Raw genomic sequence first — 18,879 nt, forward strand, 5'->3', positions numbered from 1 at the left:
GCTTCCAAGGATAAAATGAGCTGGGGAGAACTACTGTGCTGAATTTTTTAATAAAGGCATTGCAAGATGGGGTGCTTGATTTTCTTTTTTTTTGTATATAATTTTTTATTAATTTTCCAAATCAATTAAACACTTTCCAAAATTTCACACATTTGATTCATTTTTGACTTCCTTCGACTTCTCTGATAATCATCCATTTTTACTCTCAATTTCGCATTTCTCAAATTATATTGCCAATCGTCTTCCCTCCCGCCTCTATATATATTTTTTTAACAATATATCTCCGTTTTTACAGTGCCTCTTGAAACCCCGCCAGCGTTGTTTGTACATCACATATTCTTTTCAGATATTCAACAAATTTCCCCCAGTCCTCGATGAATTTTTGGTCTTTAAGATATCTGATTTTTCCAGTTAATCTGTCCAGTTCTGAGTAATCAGTCAGTTTCAGTCTCCATTCTTCTATCGTCGGTGTTTCTTCTTGTTTCCATTTCTGGGCCAGTAGAGTCCTTGCTGCTGTTACTGCGTATTGAAACAGCTTACAGTCTTTCCTTCTTATTTCGTTTCCTGTAATTCCTAAAAGGAAAGAACATGATTATGATTGGTTGCACTATTTCCAGGTTAATGAAATGTTTAAAAAAGATGTGAAAGAAATTGGTTATGCAGAAAAAGATTCAAGGTTCCAAATAGAGGTAATAAATAACGAATGTAAAATCTTATCAAAAATGTATAAAATTTTGTTAGAATGGAATATGAAAGATGAAGAAGTTAAGTCGGTAATGACTAATTGGGCCAGAGATTTTGGGTATAATATACAGATGGAAGATTGGGGAAAACTGTGGAAAGAGAATTTGAAATTTACTGCTTGTACGGCATTAAAAGAAAATGTAATGAAAATGTTTTATAGATGGTATATTACACCGGTGAAGCTTGCAAAAATGTATAAGACCTGTAATAAGTGTTGGAAGTGTAAAGAAAAAGAAGGTACATTCTACCATATGTGGTGGGAATGTAAGAAAGTGAAGGACTTTTGGGAAAAGATTTATAATGAAATGAAAAAGATGTTAAAATATACATTTGTTAAAAAACCGGGGTGCTTGATTTTCAATCCACTCTGAAGACGAACTGTGAAATAAACATGGAGTTTGCCTTCATTGTTGTTGCATAATCTTTGATGCTTCAGCTGATCAGTCCGCTACATTTGCAAGTCTATTTTCACCTGTTCACTGAGGGACAATGTAAGAAATGTGATAAATATTATTGAATATTTGGATACAAGAATAGATAAACAGGCCGCCCTGGTATTTATAGATGCCGAAAAGGCATTTGATAATGTTTCATGGGGGTTCATGATGAAAAGTTTGAAAATGATGGGGATGGGAGAAAAATTTAGAAAAGGTATTGAAGCAATCTACCATGAACAAAAGGCAAAACTCATAATAAATAACACTACATCAGAATCCTTTGATATATTTAAAGGGACTAGGCAAGGCTGTCCTCTGTCTCCCTTATTATTTATAATAGTATTGGAAATATTTAATAAGAGATTGAGGGAAACAACAGAGGTAAAAGGAGTCAGAGTAGGAAAGAAGGAACATAAAATTAAAGCTTTTGCCGATGATATTGTACTAACACTGGAAGATCCAAAACATAGTGTAAAAGAAGCTTTGAAAAAATTTGAAGAGTTTGGTGCAGTGTCAGGACTTAAGATCAATAAGAACAAAACTAAAATGCTGGTTAAAAATTTGACAAAGGAAGAAACGTTAGATTTAGAGCAAAGAGCGGGACTTATGACAGCTAAGAAAGTGAAATACCTTGGAGTGTGGATTACGGCAAAGAATATTAATCTATACAAAGATAATTATGAGGTCACTTGGAGGAATATTAAGAAAGATCTTGAAATCTGGGGGAGAATGAGACTATCCTTCTTGGGGAGGATAGCGGTGGTGAAAATGAATGTTCTGCCCAGAATGCTGTTTTTATTTCAAACTATACCCGTACTCAAAGGTTTAAGACAATGCAAAGAATGGCAGAGAGCCCTGGGGAAATATGTTTGGCAGGGAAAAAGACCGCGAATAAAAATGAAAATATTGGTAGATAGAAAGGAAAGAGGGGGCTTTGCTCTACCGGATTTGAGCATATATTATGAAGCGGCATGTCTACTGTGGCTAAGAGATTGGATTAGATTGGAAAATAGAGATATATTGGATTTGGAGGGCTTTGATAATAGGTACGGGTGGCACTCGTACCTATGGTACGAAAAGGTGAAGGTGCACAGGGGCTTTCTAAATCACATTTTCAGGGGACCAATATTTCAGGTATGGGAAAGAAATAAAAATTTATTGGAAAGGAAGACCCCCTGGTGGATCTCACCAATAGAGGTGTTAACTATCAAGAAAACTAATATGGAAGAGAAAAATGCCACCTATGAAGATCTTATAAGCAAAACAGAACAAGGTATTAAACTTAGACCGTATGAAGAAATAAAAAACTTATTCACTGGTTGGTTGCAATACCACCAGGTGAATGATTTGTTAAAAGAAGATAAAAAGAAAGCAGGTTTTGAGGATAAAAAATCTAAGTTTAATGTGGAGGTTGTTGAAGGCAAGAGTAAAATACTGTCTAGAATATATGATATATTACTTGAGTGGTATACAAAAGACGAGGAGGTGAAGGAGGCAATGACCAAATGGGCGATAGATATCGGCTATAATATTGATTTGGAAAGATGGCTGGAACTATGGAATAAAAACATAAAGTTTACAGCATGCACGGCACTGAGGGAAAACATATGGAAAATGATATATAGGTGGTACCATACACCGGTGAAATTGGCCAAAATGTATAGATTAAAGAACAAAAGTTGCTGGAAATGTGGTGAGGCGGAGGGTGATCTTTATCACCTGTGGTGGTCATGCAATAAAGTGAAAGGCTTTTGGGAACTAATTTATAACGAGCTTAAAAAAATTTTCAAATATACTTTCCCCAAAAGACCTGAAGCCTTTTTGCTAGGAATTTTGGGTAAAGAAATTAAAAAAGAAGATAAGATAATATTTCTCTATGCCACTACAGCCGCAAGAATTATGTTAGCTCAAAATTGGAAAACGGAAGTTATACCTAATATAAATGAATGGCAGGTTAAAATGGTAAATTATGCCGAGCTTGCCAGGATAACAGGAAGAATACGAGATCAAGATGAACAGGAATTTCATAAAAACTGGAATAAATATTGGAAATACATTGGAAATAATTTGTAGATATTAGCGGGGATGGAGCAACGCTAACAGCAGTTAATATATAAGATTAAAAACAGAATACGTGATTACAGAATTTTTATTTGATACTTACCAAAAGGGTAGAGGGGAGTTCAAAGGTTTCTTTTCTTTTCTTTTCTTTTCTTTTTTTGTTTGTTTGTTTGTTTGTAGGTTTGTTTGTTTGTTTGTTTGGGGAAGGGATATAATAAACTATGTAAATGAAATATATGTATATATTGTAATATTTATTGGCATGTTTATTTGTGTACCTTACATTTATAAGAAATTGTTTATTTACAAAAATTTGAATAAAAATGTATTGAGAAAAAAAAAGTCTATTTTCACCTGTTCAATTGCTATATGTGAAGTTAGGCTATCATGCCAAAAATTTACTTTCACTGAGGTCACATTCACATCATACATTTAAAGCACCTTTATAGCACTTTTCACAGCAGTGTTTTTTTCTGGGGGTACTCAAGGGTATGCAGTACCAGCACTTTTTTTAAAGGAGAAAAGCACTGGTTTAAAGTGTGGCACTTCCTGTAACAAATTCATGGTGAGTACAGGCACCATTTTTCTAGAAAAAAAGCACTGTTTAACAGACATAGCTTCCCCCAAAGTATCTTGTGAACTAAACTTTACCCATCACAGCTAGAATTCTCAGAACCCTTATAAATTCCCAAGATGCTCTGGGGGAAGCAATGTTCTTAAAACGTTCTTTAAATGTATGGTATGAATGTGGCCCTAATCTCATTTGCCATTTTGTTGTCTGTTGTTTGAAGAAACCCTTTTGGTCGCACTAGAGAGCCTTGTTTGGAAACAGTTCTTAGCTTCAGAGACCAGCATAGTTCCCATGGGGTCCAAATGGAAGAGGACCTCCTGCCACAAAAAGTTTTGTGCCAAATGAGTGATAGCAATGAGTGAAAGCAGTGTTTGGGAAGGAGCCGATGTCTGAAAAGCAATTCATGATTCAGCCAACCTTCACTAGTCAACAATTTAAGGATTTATCTTCCTCCTAATTTTGTTCTGCAGCAACTGTGTAGTGCCTTCTCATCCAGGAATTTCTGGGCTCAGATGTCGTAGAACAGTAAGGAACCCCACCATATCCCCACCCTGCTAATGTGTTTATAGAAGCTCAGAGAGCAATAGCAAGCACATGACAGGCCAGCTTATTTTATAGCTATCCCCAAAATAGTGGCAAGTAAAATGAAAGTTAGAATCATTAAGCGTGTAATGGCATCTTGAAACAGTAGAGGCAAAAGGTGAGTCCTCCTGTGGATTGAAAACTGGCTAAACAAAAGGAAGCAAGTGTCAAGACAATATATTTTTCACAAAAAATGGGCAGTAGGGTCTGCACTTAAACTGTACCATTTAATTTATATATGATAGTGAATCAAGGGTGAGTGACAAGATTGCCAAAGTTGTAAACGATTCCAAATTAATCAGAATAATGAAAACTCTTCAAATAATGAGACTCTTCAAATGCTCCAGAAAGCCAATTTTAGTGACAAACATATTTTTGTTAATAAACAATTTCATACTTAACTGTAAGATATTAATTATAGGTCTTTTGTCTCAATCTTTAAAGTTGCCTTTATGTACGATGAAATAGTTATTGTGTGATATGCTTTCTTGAACATTTTTTACTTGTTTCTATTTCAACATGTGATTTGATTGCAAGCTAATCTAAAAGTACATGCTGCAAACAATCTGGAATGTGTGCAGATGAGAAAGGGTCTGGAAACCAAGCCTTGTGGTGAATGGTGGAGGGAACTGGGTATGTTTAGACTGGTAAAGAGGAGACTGAGAGGAGATATGAAAGCTAATTTCAAATATCTCAAGGGTTTCCACATGGAGGATGGAGCAAGCTTGTTTTCTCCAGGCTAGAACCTGAAGCAATAGAAAGGAGATTCCAACTAAACATCACGAAGAACTATCTGACAGTAAACTGTTTGACAGTGGAACAGACTCCGTTGGGAGGCTGTGGACTCTCCTTCATTGGAGGTTTTTAAGCAGAGGTTGGATGGCCACCTGTCATGTATGAGCTTGTTGAGATTCCTGCATTGCAGGGGCCTTGGGGTCCCTTCCAACTCTATAATTCTATGGTTCTTTTAACTTTTTAATGCCTGTAAGGTAGAATCCCATTGTGTGGAAAAAAAATTCTGACACCCATAAAAGAGTACAAGTGAACAGAGGAAAATTAAAGGTTCATTTTCTGGTACAAATATAGGATTTTTAAAAATTAAACAATTTATTTTTGTGCTAATGTACAAAAAGTGCAGTCTACAGGCCAGAACCCTCACAACACTTTCAGCATTTATGTATTGATCCCAACTGCCAGAGTTGGCATTTGTGTAGATATATGCACAAAACCACAAATACGACAGAAAGTTTTAATGATGATAATGTATAATATTTTACAACAATGCTGGAGACATTAAACCAGGAAAGGGAAGAAGAGGTTGTAAGAGAAACTGAATTTGATAATTGTGCAACAGTATGCAGCACACAAAAGGCACACAATTTTTTTCCTGTTTTTACCACTAAGTATGGGAACCTGCACAAAGCCTATCACAAAATTCCAACAGAGTTCAAAGTATGTAAGGATTAAGCATCAAATACAGAATGGCTCGCTTTCCCTGCATATTAAGTACAGAAACAAAATATGAGTCCATCCCACAGAAAAACAATGAAAGAATAGAAAAAGAAATTTGTCCAAGGAGCCCAATGTTGACCTATAGCTGTGGGGTAAACAGATTTTTAAAACTTCAGTACAAATAATGTGGGTTTGCAGACAATGAAAAATAAAACAGTAATCCTCAGCACATTTAAGTAAGAATAAAAGAAAAACTTCTGAAGACAGTAAATATACAAGTAAATATACTTAGATTCACACTACATGAGTATCTCTTGTATTGATGAGGACAATATGAAGTTAGTTCTCTATCCCATTCAAAAATACTAGGACCAGTTACAAGGAGGGCAGAAAAATCCCTAGGGAGACCCACTTCAGATTTAGGTAGTCACTGATCTGCAGAATATAGTATCAAGGTAGTATCTTGGGTAGTTGTATTCCTTAATTTGTGCTGTCTTGCAGCACAATTGTGGGGGAGTCAGTGTTTAGAGAACATTCAGGCAGAATTTGATATGAAAAGGTAATTTAGGGGCAAAAGGAAGCAAAGCGCTACAGATAGTAACTGAGAATAAAGCATAACTGAGTAGACTTCCGGGTTAGCGCCATCGGCTAATGGCGGATTCCCTCCGAGCTCCGGAGGGAATCGGCTCCGCAGGATTGGGTCTTGACCGCTGCGGCGACGCGGGGACCCTCAAAAATCACAGGTGGTGAAGCCTGTGAACCTGGTGACTCGGCGGGCACCATTTGCGCCCCCCCAACCTGTGAAGGAGCCTTTTTAAAGGCTTCGGAGCGGGGGACGGGGTGAGCGGCGCGGTGCTGAGAGTCGACTGCTTCTCCTGCGGAGTGAAGCCGCATTGCCATGGTCGGAGAGCGCTGACTTCTTTTTGTGAACAATTGGACTTTAAAGCAACAACCCGTGAGTAGTACGGAAATTGGAAAGAATTTTATTTTTTTTTGAATTAGGCACGATCGGGGAAGGCGCAAACAGGAAGTCCGTCTCCCCACCTTGTAAATAATTTAAAGCAAGGACCTGCTAACTAAGGTCGAGAGAACCCTTTCTTTTTTACTTGGTAAAAGACATTAATTTCACGATTTGGCAATATAAGTAATCTTACTGGAGGATAAAGAGCTAATCTTGGGAGCTGAAGTGCCACCCTCCCGGACCCGGGAGTGCTCCGCGAGAGAGCCTGCTGATGAGGTATTGAAGAGTTTGACAGCTGTCAAATTTAGCTGTCAAGACGGGAAAAGAGAACTTTGTTTCTGTTGTTTCTGCTGGCTATATTTGTTACAATTTGGTTACAATTTGTTGAAAACAAGGAAGAACTGTTACAAACTAACTTGATTTTTGGTTTTGTATCAGAAGGAATATTAAGTTACCAAAATCCCTCTAGAGGGGGATTTGGGACATTACAAGAATGGCTGGAGGAGGGAAAATTCAGGCTCGGTTGGACAAAGTTTTTGTTCTCTTGGGAAAGTTACAAGGCCAAATTGATGTTTTGGCTACAAATGTTGCAACTCTGAACTTAACAGTAAATAACATCACTGAATTTGATAAGGATTTGACTCAGGAAGCCCATGCAGCTGGACAAAAAGAGAAACTTGAGAGCTTTGAGAGTGTGAAGAAGGAGATATATGTTGTTCCTGAGGAAAAGGAAGGAGGAGCTGTAACTTTGCAGATGATAAAGAAGAGCCAGAGGCCTGACGTGATGGCTACAAAGGAAAATAAGAACTTGATGTCGAAAATCTGGCTTGAATTGGAGATTGAAGAATGGAGAGATCTCCTTATGTGGAGATCTGAAGATCCAAGGATTACAAATTTGCTTAAGGTGGAAGTTGGAGCTTTGGGGACATTTGGACTTGAAAGGAATAAGAAACATGATTCGGGCTCCACTTTTAAGTATGGAGGTCTGGCTGGAAGAAACATGGATCCCGTTGGGCCAGAGCTTCTCCGAGATCTGGTGTTTAATATTAAGGACTATAAAAAAACCGGCAGAGAGGAATTGAGAGAGAATTAAGAGCCTCGGACGTGAGATCTCCAGGCTGATAGTAGACTAAGACTGATGGACATTTGTTGGGGATTGAAACCGGGAAAGGGGGGGTGGAGTTTGGGAATCCAAAGGGTGTATAATTACAATCTGTTTTATTTTTATTTTATTTTGTTATTTGTATGAAAATTGGGGAATTCGTGGAAGGGAAATTGGGTCGATGTTAGAAAAATGTTTTAAGAACGAGTATTGATGCATAAGTATTGTGTTTAAGTTTGGATAAGGCAAAATTGCTTTTTTAAAATGAACTAAATAGAAAAAGGTTAAAATTAGGAATAAGAACTTGCTGAACTAACATTTTGAATTGGAATATAAGAAGGGGAGGTGTGGGGAAGTCAGGAAAATATGTTATAGAAAAATAAGGATTGTGAACTTTATGTGTTTTTAAACCTTTTTGTTTTTCCTTTTTTGATTCTTTTTTAATGTATTAAAGTTGAAAATTTCAATAAATATCTTTTTTTTAAAAAAAATAAAGCATAACTGAGTATAAAGCAGTGAAGGTGAACAGAACAGGCAGGAGGTCACGTACAAAGAGGGAAAGGTACGGGCCAGAAAACAAATGTACATATCTGGTGCCTGTTAATCTAAATTCCAGGTATGTTAATCTGTAACCACAAGAAGTGGTGCTTTAGAGACTAACTAGTTTATTACAATATTTGTTTTTGTTGGAGTTCAAATGCAGCACAGGATAACCTAAGATAAAAACTAAAGCTAATATGAATACAAAACACACCCTTTGTTACTGGTGCACCAAGTGTATATGAAAACAAGGCAATGTATGTGACATTCTAACTTTTGGTAATGCATAACTACTGAGAATTAAACACAAGGAAAAGGAAGGTGTTATTTTTATAGTGAGTCAGTAATTCATAATCCTGAAAAATATAAAGTTGCTAATTAATTTCATTCTATGATTCTGTTTCCTTGTCCCCTTGCAACTAAAAGTGAATGGACGGACACATACATTGCATGCATCCAATGAAAGCAGATGAGAACCCCTGCTCTCTCCCTGCATTTGTGCAGTTCTTAAGTTTGCTCCAGTACCCATACACCTGTCCTGATTGTAGTGCAAGTTTAACTGGCCACATCTGGCCAAGTAGGATTTTACCACCACTACCCAAACTTCACTGGCTGTAGATGGTTTGGGGGTTTTTGTTTTGCCTACTAAGTCTACACTGTTAGGTCAAGGGAGGAGGAGTTAATGTTAAGTGTGATGCCACTGGATAGGTTAAGATGTCCAGGTGTAGGCACAACTGTTTGATACTGTTCTTTTTAACTCATTTTATGACCTACTCCCATGACACCTTCTGGTATTGCAGACACCACACTGCTGATTCACATCTCTACCTACTGTGCCCTAAAATACCTGAAAGACAATGCCACGTGAAGAGTACGAAGCATATTATATTCTTTTCATATGTTTTGATGTTTTGAGATTGTTTGCAATCCACCTTGAGTACTAATGGTTGGTATAAATGTTTAAAGTCCCACCCCACCCCCCACACACTACAAGTACTCAAAGCAATGTGGAAAAAACTAATCTACAATAAATTATGTGTAAGGGAGTGGCTTTCATATGACAGATTCAGAGTGTGGCAACTGGGGACAGGTCAGCATGTGCACTTTTACGGGGAGTCAGGAGACAAAACTGGAGCAGTTAGGGAAGATGGAAATACCCCTCTTCTATTTTCAAGTTTTTTACTTTAATGCCCTTCTTTGTTCTCCTGAAGAGTCTATGTAAACTGCTGAAAAGCAGCACTGAAGCTAAATTATGTGGGACAAGTTCCCAGAGGACAAGCTGCTCCTGTGTAGAAATGTTTCAGTGGTATGAGAATGGCACTTCTTTTGCAACTTTGCTTGCAGACAGAATGCTACACTGAATGTGTGAAATGGGAGACAAATGACCTTACCTCTGAGATTGATTCTAGGGATTGACACTTGCACACCTGAGCTTAAAATAAGCACTGAAATTGTTTGTTTTTCCTTCCTTCTGTTTTGCTAGCTGTGCAAATGAACTCAGCCAGATATATATAGCTGAAGGAAAGGAGTTTTTTTCATAGTGGGGACTGACCTCTAGGATAGGTAATTACATTCTTGCACAATTCTGGAATGTATCAGTGACAGGAAAATGTGCAAGTGGAAAAGAGGACTTGTCCCCTTTCAGAATAAAATACCAATTCAAAGTGAATGGACATATAAAACACTTAATTTAAATTAATTGAAAGTGCATGAACATAGTGCAGAAGTTCTTCCAAGTCCTGACAATGAACATGATTTCAAGCATTTGAGCCATACGAGCCAACTATAGAAGGGCCACTAAACTCAGCAGATAAACTGTATGCAGATTTGCGGCCTCTTCTTCCAAACTTTTCCTTTCAGTTTTTTAGCTTAAGAATTTTTATATTTCTGAATCCCTAGATTTTATAGCTCTAGCTTCTGCCAGAAATTTTATTTCGAAAAGCAATATACAGAACACCTAAAGTAGCAAAACTGATTTCCTCACCGGACACGCACCACCCTTTGCTTCTTTAGAGTACAAATCTAACTAAGCATGCTTACTCGGGAGTAAATTCTAATAAGCCCAAAGTGGCTTACTCCCATGAATCTTCTCCCCCACGTGAGCAGTAGTAAGAACTGCCAAGAGGCTTGGCGGCACCCAAAAGACCAACAAATGTATTGCGGATCACGCCATAGGAAGTTCGTCAAGTTTTCAGGGTGCCACAAGACTCTCGGCTGCAGGTGGTCGTAGGCTCGACGTCCGAGCGCCAGTAAACCACGCCACTCTCCTCTGCCCTCAAGAGCCCCCACTGGTAAAGGCACGTAAACGAAGGCGACGCCGGAAGAACCGCCTTCCCTTTGAGTCCCCCGGCTATGACGTCAGAGCGAAGGCGGTTGCCATGGGAAGCCTGGAATTCGCACCTGACGGCTGTCGTGAAACGTTGGGGGGGCAGTGCTCGGAGAGTAAGGGAGGAGAGAGGAGGAGGAGGAGGAGTAACGCGGTGCTGCGGAGCGAGAAGCCCTAAGCCAGCCCTGCCTACCTCGCCACAGCCGCCGCCAACCCTCCCTTCACCAACCCCGCGCTCCCGACAGCTTCGAGTGCGCCGGCCGCACCCGCCCCTTCGGAGCCTCGGGGCGCCGCCGCCGCCGCCTGCTATGTAGGCTGCGCTGACCGGGGGCGCGGATCCGGAGGCCGCAGCGCACCTCAGGTTTCGCCGGGGGGTCCCGGCGGCGTCGACTGTACGAGGAGGGCGTCGGCGAGGACAGCAGCGCGGCTGCCCGCCCCGGGGGCCCCGCAGGCGGGATGTTCTCCAAGAAGCCGCACGGCGATGTGCGGAAATCCACGCAGAAGGTGCTGGACACCCGCAAGGACCCGCTCACCCGCCTCAAGCACTTGCGCGTCGTTATCGGTGAGGAAGGGGAGGCGGGGGCCCCGAGGCCCTGCTAGCTGCTGAGGGTCTGGAGGGGGGCGGGGAGGGGGGGGTACCTTGGTTGCAAGGAAAGAGGCCGGGTTGGAGAAGCCCTTGCTGGGCTGGTGCCCGAGCGAGGGGGGAGGCCGTCCCGAGAGCTTTCTCCTCCTCCTCCTCTCCCCTCCCTGCCTTATCTTTGCTAGAGGTGGGTGGGAAAGAGAGGCTGGACGGTGCTTGGGGTGATTTGGGGAGCAGCTGCGTTTTTGGCGAGAGGTGAGGAGAAGCTCCATCCCAACTCTTTTGTTGGCATGACAACCCGGACACTGATGGCACTGTGGGAAATGACAGGCGAGGAATACCTGGAGAGTGATGAAAATATCCACCAGCTGCCTGTTTTTACACACGCCCATGCTATTTACACACACACACGCACACACACACACACACCCATGCCTGACTTGCCTTGCATATATTAAGATGAGGCAACCTGCTTTGCACCCTGTGTTGCGATAATGTTTTGGGGGTTGTTGACTGCTGGATAAATATGCTGCTTTCATAGGTGCAATTGGGATGGTTGTCAGCCCTGTGCTTTGAGTTTGTGTTTGGGCATGTCTAGAATGTCTTAACTTTGTGGAATCTGGTGTAGGGTTTCTTGTCTTCTTATGCTTACTGCCCAGAGTAGTACTTACTTCAGGCTGTGCAGTCTCTGAGAACACAAAGCTGAAAGTTAGGGACACAAATTGTTCTATCTATGCAGTTTGGGATCTTGTCTTCAGCTCAAGAGTGTATTTTGGGCAAATCTGCCCCAGGAAGCTTCCTGCTTTTCTACTAGTGCATTCCAGCACCTGCCTAAGACTATGAAAAGTTGCAGGAAGTGAACATTTGGATGGGCTCTGATACGGAGATTCATTACTTGTTTCTATTTGTGGTCCATTTTGATGAAAATATGTATTGAGATTTATGTCTTTGGTTGGTGACATTCATTAAAATAAACGTAACATATTATAGAGTTCTAGTATTGTGGTGTGGGAAGGGGCAGCATAAATTAGCTAATCTTAATTAACTAATCCCTGAGGCAGGAACTCAGATACTTGTTTTGACTGTGTAAGCCCAAGGGTTTGATAGCATTGGATCTGACTGCTTTTTTTCTACAAACTTGTTACTCACTCATGCTTGATTGAAGTGCATTATTCCACATGTTTTCATGATGAGTTTTCATTCTGTTGGTTTTGCAGGTGTCAGCTTATTTAAGATGAGTACTTTATGACAAGTGTATGATAAAATGCAGAATCAAAAATGTTTCAAATTACTTGAGTCTTCATCAGAGTTGCAGTCCTATGCTTGTTTACTCAAACCTAAGTCACACTTTAACCATTGGGCCTTACTCCCAGGAAAATGAGAGTTGGATTGTATCCTGAAGCTTTCATATGCAAGCCTGTATATCAGCTTACAATTAACAGAATCAGCAGCTGGCGATACACAAGCGCGCGCATGCGCACACACACACAAGTGTGTGTGTGTGTGTGTGTTAGGGTATCTAATGGAGAGAACCCTGCTAGTATTCAGTATTGCAATTTATACATTTATTATTAATTATTTTCATTTCTATACCTCTCTCTATAGATTTTTTAAAAAGCTCAAAGTGGTTTGCAACACATTAGAACATCATATAAAACAATCCAGAATCATCATCTTCTTTGGTGATCACTTGTAACTATAAGATTGTCTTCCATGAACACGGTCTTAACAGTGAGTCCGTAAGTGACTGTGGAGGCCAATTCTGGATCCATATGTCCTTCCACAGTGGGGACATAGGTTTCTGGGCAGGAGTTGATCACAGTCAGGGTTTGCCAAACATGCCTTCTTCTTAACTTGTTTCTCCTTTTCGCCCTGAGTTTGTGCTTCTTCAAAGTCCATGACACTTTGGTAAAGGCTGTTTTCCAGTTGGAGCGCTTGCAGGCCAGTGTTTCCTAGTCATTAGTGTTTATGTTACATTTTTAAGGATTTGCCTTGAGAGCATCTTTAAATCTCTTTTGTTGTCCACTGGTATTTCGCTTTCCATTCTTGAGTTGGGAATAGAGTAGTTGCTTTGGAAGACGATAATCAGGCATCCGAACAACATGACCAGTCCAACAAAGTTGATGTCGAAGAATCATTGCTTTAACACTAGTGACCTTTACTTCTTCCAGTATGCTGACATTAGTTCACCTGTCTTCCCAAGTGATGTGTAAAATTTTTTTGAAACACCATTGATAGAATATTTCAAAGAGTTGTAGATGGCGTTTATAAGTGGTCCATGTTTCACAAGTGTAAAGTTGGTAGTACAATAGCTTTGTAAACAAGCATTTTGGTTTCTCTGCAAATGTCCTGGCCCTCAACACTCTGTGATTCAGTAGGGAGACTCACACAGCTCAGGCGATGCTGTCTGCTCTTGTTGAAACATAACTGCCCAGGTAGGAAAAGTGATCAGTGCTTTCCAACATTACACCATTAAGTTGGATTTGTGGTGCTGTAGAGGGGTCGTTTTGTGCTTGTTGGTGCAGCATTTTGGTTTTTTGGATATTGAGCGATAGGCCAAGTTTTCCATAAGCTGCTGCAAAGATATTTAGGATGATTTGGAGGTCATCCTCTGAGATATAAAAGATGTTGTGTAAGAGAATACACAATGACTTGTGTTGCATGCATCTTGAGATTATTATTTTTTTGTGGCTCTGTGTAAGAGATTGCACGAGTCATTGTGCTAGCACCTTTTTGAGACATTGTGGAACAGATCGTAGAATGCTTAGCACTACAAGAAGCACTTTGCTTTTTTGTGCTAAGTCAGGAAAAGCCCTTCTGCTCACAGAGCAGCATTGCTGGATCAAACCCACTGATTGTAGCTGCATTTCAAAGGATACCATAGAAATGACCTCTGTTTGCCCAGAAATACTTGTTTGCATGATATATTTTAAAGCAGTTTCTGTCCTACTCTTTGGATAAAACCTTTCAGCCTAGCAAGCACAATAGGCCTAGATGCCACTTGATAAGTTGCCTTTAAAGTAGGAAATATTAAAAGCAGTTTCTGATGCAGTTCTTGAGTAGGAGAGAAGCACATCCTTAAAGAAGGCTTTTGACACAGGCTTGGATTTTAACAAGACTCTGAAGGAACAGTGTTACTTTATTGTGAAACCTCCAATGAGAACATTTCTCTTTGCCCACAACAATGATCATGTTTCATTTTATGCATAGTGATCAGATCAATTGGAAGTTACACTTCTCAGAAGAGTAAGTTTGTAAAGATGTTTCCGGTAGTTACATTGTCTACTATTTTGAAACTCATATGGATGTTAACTGTGCATTGTATTACAGTGGTACCTCAGGTTACATATGCTTCAGGTTACATACGCTTCAGGTTACAGACTCCACTAACCCAGAAATAGTACTTCAGGTTAAGAACTTTGCTTCAGGATAAGAACAGAAATCGTGCTCCTGCGGTGCGGCAGCAGCAGGAAGCCCCATTAGCTAAAGTGGTGCTTCAGGTTAAGAACAGTTTCAGGTTAAGTATGGACCTCCGGAATGAATTAAGTACTTAACTCGAGGTACCACTGTATTCCTGATGAAAGAACTGTGTGCTTAAAGCAAAATTATTTTAAATTTATTTATTGTACAGAAATTCATTGTTTCATGAATGAAACATCAAGTACTTTTTGTCACATTTGCATTGCAAAGCATTTGCCATTTACTATTTTGAAATACATATTGTCTATGAAATATATATTGTGTATTCAGGTAGTACCACACCTTTTACTTTTAATTCTGATTTTATTTGTGGCTTTCAGGAAGTCTGTACATTCCTAGCCTTTGAAATTGGATCCACTGTATCAGAGGTTTACTTTGGAGGTGATAAGTTGATCCATGATTTAAACAGAGACTTCTCTGAAAAGTGGCAATAGGGACTCCTGACCCTTTCTGTCAGTGTTTTGAAAAGTTGCTCATTGCAGTGTTATAAGGTATGACCAGTCCTATAGAGTACTGTGAGTCTTCTGAAAAATGTTGAACTGGCATTAGTTTGGCTACGGAGTCAAAGTCTGGCATACTACAAAAATACTATGTCATGTTAATTTTGCATGCTGAAAAATATCTAAATATCTCACATTTCCCCCCAATGGCTAAAGGTATTGGAACTCCAATATGTGATTTGTTGGGGGATGGGAGGCAGAGCAGTAAAATTTATTTAGGCTGCAATCCTATGTAAACTTGCATGGGAATAAGTCGAGTTGAAACTAAATTGCCTTTCTTCTGCATAAGCATATTAGAGTTTTGCTATTAAGTGTGTTTTTAAATGTTATATTCAAAGGGTTGCATCAAATGGGGTTGCTTAGCTTTTGTAAGTGAAAAGGGAAGGAAGCAGTTTTGCCATGTTTTCCAGCTTTGATTTTAGATTTGAGTTGCATTATATTCTAGTATTTTCCATTTTGGATATGCCACCCCACATCACTGGTCTTACTGTATTTTATTTTTAATTTATTTGTTAAATTTCTATACTTCTCCTCATCTGCGGGACACAGGACAGTTTACAATATAAAAACACAAAAATACATAACATAATAACAAACAGAAACAATACACACACACACACACACCACAATTTAAAAAGCCATATACTGTATTATTTAATTAGCCAAATTTTGCTGACTATTCCTGTTTACTTGGAACATTCCTGAGTTGGAACCATAGTAGAATTCAGCAGAGGAGAACGCTGCAGAAGTTTATTTTTCTGGATAGCTAATAAGAAGTGTAAGTTACCCCAATGAAAGGATTTCTTAATTCAGAAATATATTGTGCACTGTAGAACACATTGGCACTTTGAGAATTTGACCCCTTTGGTGTTTTTCTTGGAACCATTTCTGCCACAAGAAATTTAGTTGTTTCTAGAGCTTCAACCCATTTAAAACAATCTTTAGTTGAGTAATCAATTCAGTTTGTATATGGGCAAAGATAATATTTCTGAAGCAAGAAATATATGATTAATCAATTAAACTTTGTAGCTCTAGTCACCTTATCCTGCTTAAACTAATTGTAATGGAGCAATTGTAGCCTGTATGGGAATACAGTATGTTGTTTCTTTTACCTTCCATTTGGGCAAATCACATGGAATCCACAGGAGAGAAATAAAATCTCTATATGAATGTTGGAGAGTGTTGGACACAATGCTTCCTGCTGTTTGGCTTGCCTTGCCGCTGACTGCTTTAGGGTTATGAGGCAAGCAGCTCTCACCCCTGCCCTTGCTAACAAATGACATGACAAAATATATTTATTTTTTTGAAAGAAGGTGATGTAGAAGACAGGAAGATAAACTGCTGCCTCCCCAGTGGCTTTATAATAATAATAATAATAATAAATTTTATTTATATCCCGCCCTCCCCAGCCGAAGCTGGGCTCAGGGCGGCTAACAACAATAAAACAATACAAAAGTACAACACAAACAACACTCTAAAATCATTCATTATAAAATTAATTAAATTCAAGCCACTGGCCACTATTGGGCCAGAGCTCCGCGAAGATTGCCAAGGGAGGGAGTCAGGCTGTGCCCTGGCCAAAGGCCTGGCGGAACAGCTCTGTCTTGCAGGCCCTGCGGAAAGATGTCAAGTCCTGCAGGGCCCTAGTCTCTTGTGACAGAGTGTTCCACCAGGTCGGAGCCACAGCCGAAAAAGCCCTGGCTCTAGTTGAGGCCAGCCTAACTTCTCTGTGGCCTGGGACCTTCAAGATATTTTTATTTGAAGACCGTAAGTTTCTCTGTGGGGCATACCAGGAGAGGCGGTCCCGTAGGTACGAGGGTCCAAGGCCGTATAGGGCTTTAAAGGTTAAAACCAGCACCTTAAACCTGATCCTGTACTCCACCGGGAGCCAGTGCAGTTGATATAGCACCGGATGAATGTGATCTCGCAGCGAAGACCCCGTAAGGAGTCTCGCTGCAGCATTCTGCACCCGCTGGAGTTTCTGGGTCAGTCTTAAGGGCAGCCCCACGTAGAGCGAGTTACAATAATCCAGTCTGGAGGTGACCGTCGCGTGGATCACAGTGGCTAGGTCAGGGCGAGAGAGGTAAGGAGCCAACTGCTTAGCTTGGCGGAGATGGAAAAATGCCGCCTTTGTTATAGCTGCAATCTGCGCCTCCATGGAAAGGGAGGTGTCGAAGATTACACCCAAACTCTTAACGGACGGTGCTGGCACTAACTGCGCCCCCGCAAGAGATGGGAGTTGCCCCCCCAATCCCATATCGTCCCGTCCCAGCCACAGGACCTCTGTCTTCGAAGGATTTAGCTTCAACCGGCTCCCACGTAACCATCCAGCCACAGCTTCCAGACATCTGGTCAGTGTGTCTGGGGCCGAGTCAGGATGGCCATCCATCAACAGATAGAGTTGGGTGTCATCGGCATACTGATGGCAACCCAGCCCAAAACTCCGGACAAGCTGGGCGAGGGGGCGCATAAAGATGTTGAAAAGCATTGGGGAGAGTATCGCACCCTGAGGTACTCCACACACCAAGGAGTGGCGCGATGACAATTCCCCCCCAAGCGCCACCCTCTGTCCCCGACCAGAGAGAAACGAGCGCAGCCATTGAAGGACTGTGCCCTGGATCCCCACGTCGGCAAGGCGGTGGTCCAGAAGTTCATGATCGACCATGTCGAAAGCTGCTGACAGATCTAGAAGAATCAGCAGCCCCGACCCGCCTCGATCCAGCTGTCTACGAAGATCATCTGTTAGGGCAACCAGAGCTGTCTCGGTCCCATGACCAGCGCGGAAGCCAGACTGGAATGGATCCAGAGCCGATGTTTCATCCAGAAACCCACCAAGCTGTTCAGCAACCGCTCTCTCAATCACCTTACCCAGGAACGGAAGATTCGAAACCGGGCGGTAATTGGATAGATCTAAAGGATCTTTATAGAATATTTGAAAATATTTGACCATGGTTGTATAATAGCTGCTGATTTTACACATGAGCATGAAAGCAATACCACCCCTTTGTCAACACAGGCTAGTATACTGGAACATAACCATCTGAGAAGCTAAAAAGCCCTCTTTGGTCATTCTGCCTCACATGATTCACAGTTGTGTGCAGCAGGCAGTGGGGCTGCACTTGCTGACCCTGTTGAGTAAGCCATGCAGCTAAAGATTGTTTTAAATGGGTTGAAGCTCTAGAAACAACTAAATTTCTTGTGGCAGAAATGGTTCCAAGAAAAACCCCAAAGGGGTCAAATTCTCAAAGTGCCAATGTGTTCTACAGTGCACAATATATCTCATGCTTGCCTGTATATCAACAAGGTTGAAACTGTAGGCTAGGGCATAGAGCTTGCCCAGACATGTGAAAGAGCAGGAAAGCATTTACCATCGTGTTTTTAGCAATATTTTATTGCTTCTTTTGAAGGGGGTCTCAAGGGTATGAAAAAGGAAAGGACTACTTATTTATTGTTGTACCTAGATCATCCTTCAATTTCCTCCATCTGGTCTAATTTCTGGCCTGCAGGATCATCTGGGAAGGGCAAATACAAAAGGTCTGCTTG

The 18,879-nt window shown here is 40.7% G+C and overlaps 1 protein-coding gene across 15 annotated transcripts in view; it reads left to right on the forward strand.

Moving 5' to 3' along the window:
* Positions 1–10,862: 10,862 nt before the first annotated feature.
* The window catches only part of RALGAPA1 (Ral GTPase activating protein catalytic subunit alpha 1), a 128,231-nt gene continuing 120,214 nt past the window's right edge, over positions 10,863–18,879 (forward strand). For 4 of the 15 annotated variants that reach the window (XR_008329315.1, XM_053380224.1, XM_053380220.1 and 1 more), the window contains exon 1: positions 10,864–11,338. Coding sequence is in view for 14 of the 15 variants with exons in the window: in XM_053380224.1 (XP_053236199.1) it covers positions 11,233–11,338 (106 nt within the window). In the remaining variant the exon portion in view is untranslated. Of the gene's footprint in view, positions 11,339–18,879 lie in introns of all 15 variants that reach the window. The other 11 variants (XM_053380225.1, XM_053380223.1, XM_053380226.1 and 8 more) reach the window with 6 other exon arrangements.

The sequence above is a fragment of the Podarcis raffonei genome, chromosome 1 (assembly GCF_027172205.1).
Source record: "Podarcis raffonei isolate rPodRaf1 chromosome 1, rPodRaf1.pri, whole genome shotgun sequence".
In the NCBI taxonomy this organism is placed as follows: domain Eukaryota; kingdom Metazoa; phylum Chordata; class Lepidosauria; order Squamata; family Lacertidae; genus Podarcis; species Podarcis raffonei.